Raw genomic sequence first — 8,748 nt, forward strand, 5'->3', positions numbered from 1 at the left:
CACAAAGTCAGGCACGCTTTCAGTCTGTGTTGGACTCTGCCTGGTTTTCCCCTTGTCTCAGATTCTGTAGATGGGGTAAGGAGGGTGTCTGCTTTGGAAACCTGAGAAAAGCATCTTGCTTTTTGCAGTTGATGTGGTTTTGTTGGCTTCATTGGAGCATGACCTTCAGCGTGCACTGGAGTGGTTTTCAGCCAAGTGTGAAAGGGACAGGATGAGAGTCAGAACCTCCAAAATGCAGGGCACGGTTCTTTAGTGGAAAATAGTGCAGAGCTCAGAGTTGAGGAAGGGACTGGCCTGAAAAGGGAAAATGATTTACCAGACAACCATATGGTCGTGCATCCTGGGTAATTACTGGAAGAGTAAGGTCATATAGATATATAGAGATAGGGAGAGGTACTTTGACATCCAGAGTGAGTTTGGTGTTGAATTACTATTTCACAATGTTAAAATGAGCCAGTTGGGGTCATTTGGATATCTTGTTAAGGTGCCCCCCTAGATGTGGGTTTTAAGACCCAGAACCTTACCTGAAGATCATATATATCTCTGGCCTGGGACCAAATTGTGACCTAACTTCTGATAAGGAGAAGGAAGGAAGGAAGGAAGGAAGGAAGGAAGGAAGGAAGGAAGGAAGGAGGGAGGGATGGATGGATGAACAGATCTTTTTTAAACCCATGATTAAACTAGATTTTATCAAGTAAATAAGGAACATGTTACGGTTCAAAATGTTAGAAGTCTTTGTATGTCAGTGTGTTATTTAATGTAAATGTCTGTCTTTGTAAATCTAGGTTATCTGGGTTATTAGACTAAAAAAAAGAAATGTATGTGTTTTTTAAGTTTTTTAAATAAGTATTTTTTTTAAATACAAATCAAAGCTGTTATTTATTTCATAACAAATTTGACCCAGGAGATTTAACTGCAGGATAATTTCAGCTCAGCCTTGAAGACAATAATAATTACCAACAGTTTTTTGCACCTGTGTTCTTGAGTGCTCTACTTAGGCTATTGTTGCTCAGAAATATTTGGTAATCTGTGCAATTCTCTCATATTAAAACATAACCAGGGACACCCACAGATCTCACGATCCATCTGTTGCAGGCTGTCACAGCATGTAGGCAGTTAAAGTCAGACCATAGCTGCACTTGCTTGCCCACCTTGATCAAAGTTGTGACACACTGGATCATTCTGTCTCCTCTTAGATGCCACAGTGCACCCACCTGTTTCTGAAACACACCCCTATGAGAACGTGGACCCCACCAGCATGCCCCCTGATATGGGTTACGGCTGTAAGATGGTGGATGGTGTTATGCACTTGTACACGACGAGGAACACTATGGATAAGTGAGATATCTGTCAGGAATCTTTTACTTTCTGCACACATGCTTCGTCTTCACCGTGACTAGATTTATATCTGTTTTTAGACTTGAGTTCACACATTTTGCTTGCAGGAAAGAGTGTTTTAGTTGTTATGTTGCCTACAGGACCACAGAGCTGGATCTGCCGTATCCAGATCTGCAGGAGTACATCGCTGATATGAACGTCATGATGGCTCTCATTATAAACGGGCCAGTGTAGGTTTCCCACATTTTTAATAAATTATTAATTTAACCTTATAGTTAAAAAATAGATTCTCAAAAAGGATCAACAGAAGTTTATTTTCAGACTGTCACAGAAAGAGTCCATCATTTGTCTTTCTTTTGGCTTTGCCACAGAAAGTCCTTCTGCTATAGACGTCTGCAATACCTCAGCTCCAAATTCCAAATGCACATCCTGCTCAATGAGATGAAAGAGCTGGCTGCACAGAAGAAAGTCCCACATCGAGACTTTTATAATATCCGTAAGGTGAACTTGAGAGCTTTTCTGTTTCACCCAGTCATGGTTAGTGTTGTTAAATCCAGAAGCAGACTGCAGTATCTTAGAGGGTTTATGTTCCCTGTTTGTCTGACTTGTTCCACAGGTTGACACGCACATTCATGCTTCCTCTTGTATGAACCAGAAGCACCTTCTACGTTTTATCAAAAGAGCCATGAAGAAGTATCCCAAAGAGATTGTACACGTGGAAAGAGGCAGGGGTCAGACACTGATGGAGGTGTTTGAGAGCATGCACCTTACAGCCTTTGACCTGAGTGTTGACACACTGGACATGCATGCAGTGAGTAGTGCCCATAAAGGAGACTTTAAAAAAAGGTCTTCAGAGGTGCTGCCTGGTCAGAGATTGTGACTCCGTATTTCACCTTTTTATTGCAGGATCGTAACACTTTCCACCGATTTGACAAATTCAATGCCAAATATAATCCCATTGGCGAGTCCATCCTGAGAGAGATCTTCATCAAAACGGACAACTACATTGAGGGGAAATACTTTGGTCACATTATTAAGGTGCTCACTGTATGCACAAACACTTGAAGTTGCAAACACTTGTTTCTTACACAGACCAGTCGTTTCTGGTACCTGGAGGCGAACTCTCTGGGCTTTGGCGCCCTCTGGCTGACTTGGTGTGTCTCTTCTTCTCAGGAGGTGATGGCCGACTTGGAGGAGAGCAAGTACCAGAACGTGGAGCTCAGGCTGTCAATCTACGGCCGCTCCAGAAACGAGTGGGACAAACTGGCCAGATGGGCAGTCAAACATCAGGTCTACTCCGACAACGTGCGCTGGCTTGTCCAAGTGCCACGACTCTTGTGAGCTTAAAAAGAGTAGCAAACTGAATTAAATAAACAACAATGAAAAAGCAGTCCCCTCTCTCTTTAGAGAAGATTTTAAGTAAGCTAATAAAAACTGATGATACTTGCACTGCCTTGTTGCTAAGCTACTCGAAGTTACGTGAGATTTGTAAATACAAATGTGGTGTTGTGATATATCATGTGACAAAAATTGAGTGATAAAAAGAAGAGTAGCAATGTAACTAAGTTGTCATGCATCTTCTCCATTAACAAAATGTTTTGTATTTTACCGCAGAACTACTGCAGAAGTAGACGGTAAAAAGAAAATAGTCCCTATATTAAACGGTTTTGGCTTCTTTTTTTTATAACTGGAAAATGCCTGAAAAGAGACACTGTTTCGATTTTTACTGTGTTTAGTTTTTGTTGTTTGTTTTTGTGTCATTTATATAACTTATACTGAAAACTAATTTCCATGTATCTAGCAACTCTGACACAAATCCAAGTCAATATTATGAATGATCCTTCTGTAAATATCTATTGAATACATGAGTAAAATAAAGATTTGATATCTATTATTTCCTCAACCCATTCGTTAGTTATCTCCCCTGTGGGCTTCTTGAATTGTTTTCTTGTTTCTTCAAAGTGACGTCTACCACACGAAGAAGCAGCTGTGCAACTTCCAAGAAATGCTGGAGAATATCTTCATGCCTCTCTTTGAGGTTACGGTCGACCCCAGCAGCCACCCAGAGCTGCACCTCTTCCTTCAGCACGTACGACATCTAAGCTTTTTTGGTCATTTGCTTTTACTGCAGTCACTTTTTGGGTAGTCGTTTTATTGATCTGCTCTTCATCCCTCAAACAGGTTGTGGGTTTCGACAGCGTGGATGATGAATCAAAACCAGAGCAACATATCTTCAACCTGGACAGTCCGCTCCCAGTCAACTGGACAGAAGAGGACAACCCGCCCTATTCCTACTACCTCTACTACATGTATGCAAACATGACTGTGCTGAATCACCTGCGCAGGTACATAAATCAGACTTTACTTGATCTGACTGCCTGAGATTTTTGATCCATGATTGTATATTTTTTGTGTTTTTAACATCAGTTAGACAAATAAATCAGTCCTTAATGTGTCATTTGAGCTATTAACGTTTTTTTTGTTATAGTCATTAGTATCTTGGTCTCTGATAGGAATAGGTGAAGATTTTTAATGCATTTGTAAAAGGAAGTGTTAAAAATTTCTTTCCTTGCAAAATCTGCTGTACAGTTTGTCAACCTTTGTTTTAACCACAAAAAGACAGTTTTTGTAAAGCACATGCAGCACATCAATAATAAAGATTAATAACATTATTGGATAAAAAGGCGAAAAGCCTGGATTTATCTCATGTGAATTAAGCTCGAAAAACTTTGATAACAAATGCAAATTCTGTTTCGACAGTGCTTAAGGTTACAGAGCAAATAATACACACTGGAGATTCGCACTTTGCTTTTATCTGTCATCTTCTTTGTATATGAGTCACTGGGAAGCAGCAAAGAGGGTTTGCGCTGAGCCCTAACACAGCTGAACTCAGCGCTCACTATTGTGTGGCTTTATTGTTTTAGGCTGCGGGGGTTCCACACACTCGTCCTGCGTCCTCACTGTGGCGAGGCAGGGCCGATCCATCACCTGGTTTCTGGTTTCATGCTGACCGAGAATATCTCCCATGGGCTGCTGCTCAGGAAGGTGTGACCTTCAACAGCTGTTGAGCAGCTGTTTACCTCACATACAGGGGAGCTTATTTTTCCAAGAGTTTATGAGGGCCTCAGATTATAGATTATTATTATTAGATTTTATTTATTATGTATTATGTTTCTTCCTTATAAGATTTTGGAAATTTAGACCTGATGTATTTCTGATGCTTTGGTCATCATTGTGCCATGTTTTCTTTCCAGGCTCCTGTGCTGCAGTATCTATACTACCTAGCCCAGGTAGGCATCGCCATGTCTCCTCTCAGCAATAACAGCCTGTTTCTCAGCTACCATCGTAACCCACTACCAGAGTACCTGTCCAGAGGCCTCATGGTCTCTCTGTCTACAGATGACCCTCTGCAATTTCACTTTACCAAGGTAAGTCAAACATTTAATAACATGCTTTAAACCTCCACCTTCACTAAGTCATAAATCCACTGTAAAATCCTAAGTAAGTAAAGTAACTAAGTCAAAATGTATCTCTATAGCACATTTTGAGATAAACCTCACAACAAAATAATTTTTAAAAAAGAACAAGCACAAGTCTAAAAAGAAAGAGACCACTGAGTCCACAGATCTCCAGCTCGGAGGGAGAGAATCACCGAGCCTGGGAGCCACTGTTGGAAAAGCTCTGTGCTTTGCAGACACAGGAACCAATCAGAAACAAGCTACTCATGATTGGTAGATTCATATTCAACAAATCCAGACTTGTTATTTCAGTTTGGCATAAAAAACACACCCGCTATATCACTATATCTCCCGTGCGTGCGTGCGTGTGTGTGTGTGTGTGTGTGTGTGTGTGTGTGTGTGTGTGTGTGTGTGTGCGTGTGTGTGTGTGTTCTTCATTCTGATGCACTTCAGCTCCAGGTTTTGCTTTTTTAAACTACTTTTAAAAACAAGGCAATTTCAACAAGTGATGTTTATTTTAGGTACTTTTTGGGGTTTATTTATTACAATATTCAGTTTTTGGTAATTCTACCCTCCCTCAGTGTTCACTCCTTTTCTACTTCTACGTTTAACCTTGTTTATATTTTGGTCTTCTAATGTAATTGAGCTGGTTCACCAAATTCAGCTTTGGCTATTTCAAATAAATTTTAAGCTCTTCAGACAAAATCTTTCAACTAAATAAAATTTTCAAATTTAACTTTGCATTTTCACTACAAAATGCTTTTATATAATTGTCTGCATGTATTTTTTTAGGAGCCATTGATGGAAGAGTACAGCATTGCTGCTCAAGTGTGGAAACTGAGCTCCTGTGACATGTGTGAGCTTGCCAGAAACAGTGTACTGATGAGTGGATTTTCTCATAAGGTATAAATTTTTTGTTGCATATCAGAAATTCTGGTGTTTGCAGAGTGTTTAATATGACATTTGTGGGGGTTTTTTTTTAAATCAGGCAAAGCGTTACTGGCTGGGCCCAAACTACATTAAAGAGGGACAGGAAGGCAATGACATCAGGCGAACCAACGTTCCTGACATCCGTGTGGCGTACCGGTACGAGACCATGTGTGAGGAGCTAAATTTAATCACACAGGCCATTCACACAGATGAGCTGGAGACCATCAGAGAGGAGGGAAGTCTTTGTATGGGAGCTGTGCAGGCGGAGAAGTGACCGTGCTGCACAACACAAACAAAATTCTCACCACATTCCCTGTTTTTACATCAGGACATTGCACAGATTTACATGTAAACATATCACATCATGTAAAAAGAGAAAAGCTACGCTACAGGAAGATAATGAGAGCTGCTGGTAGCCAATATCAGGGAGAGAATTTATAGTCTGTGCACCCAAGGTGTTTGCTTCTTTTAGTTTTTTGAGTCCCTCTTTCTTTATGTTATCACAGTAATTAGAATTTCATAACATCTTTTGTTCTTTATTTTGTTTTGTTTTTTTAATGGTTTGTGACCATATCGTGTCATATTTACATGTTTGTACAATGTAATTCTTCCTGTATCAGATTTGAGTAACATTCACATTCAAAATTTTAATCAACTCATAAAAAATACACTGGATCCAACAAAGAATTAAGACTCCAGCGTAACGCCATGCAGATCTCTTTTAGGCCTTTCGTGCAATTTAAGTGAACCAAGATCAACTGTCTTGAGAATCCGTAAAAGGCTTAAACTATTAAGAAAGGAGAGGGCATAGAAACTATTCAACTATGTCTCAAAAGTAAGGCGGGTGTTCAAGGCACCAGTAATGCAGGCCATACAGAGGATACGTGGATGACTGGAAATGTACTGAAGAGTGTTGCGTAAGAGTCCCATGGAGAGTAAACTAAAGTTGACTATATAGACGTGGAAGGCTGCCAGAGAAATGGAGCAGATGAACTCCCAGGATTTTATAACCTGAAATAACCTGAACCTTAAACTTAAACAAAGCAGGATACAGCAAGAATTCATATTACTTTTAGACCAACAAAATAAACTACGCCTTGCAGTCGCAGTGAAACCTGAGGAAAGAGTTAAACACTAGCGTGGACTCAAGGACAAACTGATTAGAATTCAGTGGTCAAAGATTAAAGTCATCGTGACTTCACGAATTCACTGGTCCTTGGTTCTTACTTTAAATTACTTCAAAATCCACACATCCACAGTATTAGTAAAAGCAAATTTGCATCTACAGATTGTGGTTTGTGTAACAAGTTGAGCTGCAGCAGTCATGCCCTTTTTATGAACAGCTGATTGATTTTGACTGAATGGGGTCACACGTGTTTCCAGTCACACTAACTTAATTATTATTGGGTTATTTGAGACTTAGATGTTCAAATATAATTTTAACTTGAGCGTTTCTTGGCAAATGATTTTGTAGCTGCTAGTCTAGTCAGGGGGGTTTGATCTGTTTATAGCGAGTCTGTCAGAGTTTATTAAAAGTTTAACCTGCTTCAGTAACATTTTTGTTTCCTTGTAGAAAAGGAATTCCCCCCCCGAGCAGACAGAAACTTAAAATGCTAACACACCCATTCCTAAATTAACAGCCAAATAAATTACAAATATTACTTATTGCTTAATAGTTTCTGAAATCGTGACATTTACTAAATCATGACATTTGTAGTGAATCGGTTCAGCATCCGGTACAACAGCCTTTTAATAATGTCCGTAGTAAAAATGACGAACTTGGTTGAATTGTTGTGGGTATATGGTTGACATTTCTGCTATAATTACCCACTGGACCTTATGCAGGGTAACTAGCTTAAAAAGTCTCAGTCTTCAGATAGTTTTACTGTTATTTTAGCAGTCGTTTCAATGACTCAGTGCAGTGAAGGCACATAAGCACGCTTCTCATTTGTATTATACTCCTAGTTTGTGACATTGTTTCTGGCAGTCTAAACTTAATTATGGTACCATCTGTCCTTTACATTAAGTTATTTCTGAGTAATAGTACAGTGAGTGGTGCATGCTTATCCCCTCCCTCGGTGTTCCCTCCTTGCACAAGTTCAACCATTGCCAAATCAACAAAAAGTCATTTTTATACAGAACTGAGAATCTGCTAACTTGACAAACTCCTGCCTTCAGTTTAGGTCCTGGTGTCATCAAAAGGCTGCTTGTTGCTATTTCAAAAGCATTGTGTGTCCTCCCACAGAAACGTGTGTGTGGTTTGTGTTCAGTAAAGCTGTTTGTGTCTGTAAAAAATAAATCTTATTTGCATTGGAGTGATTTCCTCTTTTTAACAGACAGAGCAAATGCATTTGGAAAGGTTCTCAAAAGTAGCAAACATGCAGCACGTCACTTGATGAAGAACATGGGAGTAAGAAGTGCTTGCGTCAGTAGCTGATAATCATGAGTAAAAGACATGAAACAAAGAGCACTTTGTTTTCATGCCCAGCTCGTCCCCCCTCCCTGTGCGTCAGAGTGAGCAGCAAGTTCAGCACAAAACTTTCTGTATCGCTATATTTTGCTTTCGGACATTTTGCATGTGAAAATCCACATGATTCGAAGATATGCAAATAGCTTGTTTATCATACAATCAAAATATGTCTGATAATAAGGTATTTTAGTTTAACAAAGGAGTGATGTTCAAATCATGTCTTCTGATGAAGACAACAACAGAAAGCTCTTGAAAATGTAGTTATTAGACCATAACCTTTTGATAATGAAATTTACATAAAGAAAGCTACTTTGAACTGCTTCCTTATTCATAAGGAAGCAGATACAGTGCATCCTGAAAGTATTCACACCGTATCTCTTGTTCCACATTTTGTCATGTTACAGCCTTATTTTAAAATGGATTCAATTTTATTTTTCACTTTAAAATTCTGGACACAACACCCTATGATGACAAAGTGAACAAAGGCATCCAAGAAAGAGTCTCCAGTGTGACGAGTTGGACAGCATCCTTCTTTTTCCAAGTTCCATCCAT

General features: G+C 39.5%; 1 protein-coding gene across 5 annotated transcripts in view; it reads left to right on the top strand.

Annotated features, from left to right (window-relative positions):
* Positions 1 to 8,027, top strand: part of ampd2b (adenosine monophosphate deaminase 2b) — a 24,424-nt gene extending 16,397 nt beyond the window's left edge. For all 5 annotated transcript variants that reach the window (XM_005732851.1, XM_005732852.1, XM_005732853.1 and 2 more), the window contains 4 exons: positions 4,263 to 4,383; positions 4,593 to 4,766; positions 5,589 to 5,699; positions 5,785 to 8,027. In XM_005732851.1, the coding sequence (XP_005732908.1) occupies positions 4,263 to 4,383; positions 4,593 to 4,766; positions 5,589 to 5,699; positions 5,785 to 6,000 (622 nt within the window). In that variant the 3' untranslated portion in view covers positions 6,001 to 8,027. The remainder of the gene's footprint in view (positions 1 to 4,262; positions 4,384 to 4,592; positions 4,767 to 5,588; positions 5,700 to 5,784) is intronic.
* Positions 8,028 to 8,748: the final 721 nt, after the last annotated feature.

This window comes from Pundamilia nyererei, unplaced genomic scaffold, assembly GCF_000239375.1.
Source record: "Pundamilia nyererei isolate P.nyererei 1_Seehausen unplaced genomic scaffold, PunNye1.0 scaffold00049, whole genome shotgun sequence".
Classification (NCBI taxonomy): Eukaryota; Metazoa; Chordata; class Actinopteri; order Cichliformes; family Cichlidae; genus Pundamilia; species Pundamilia nyererei.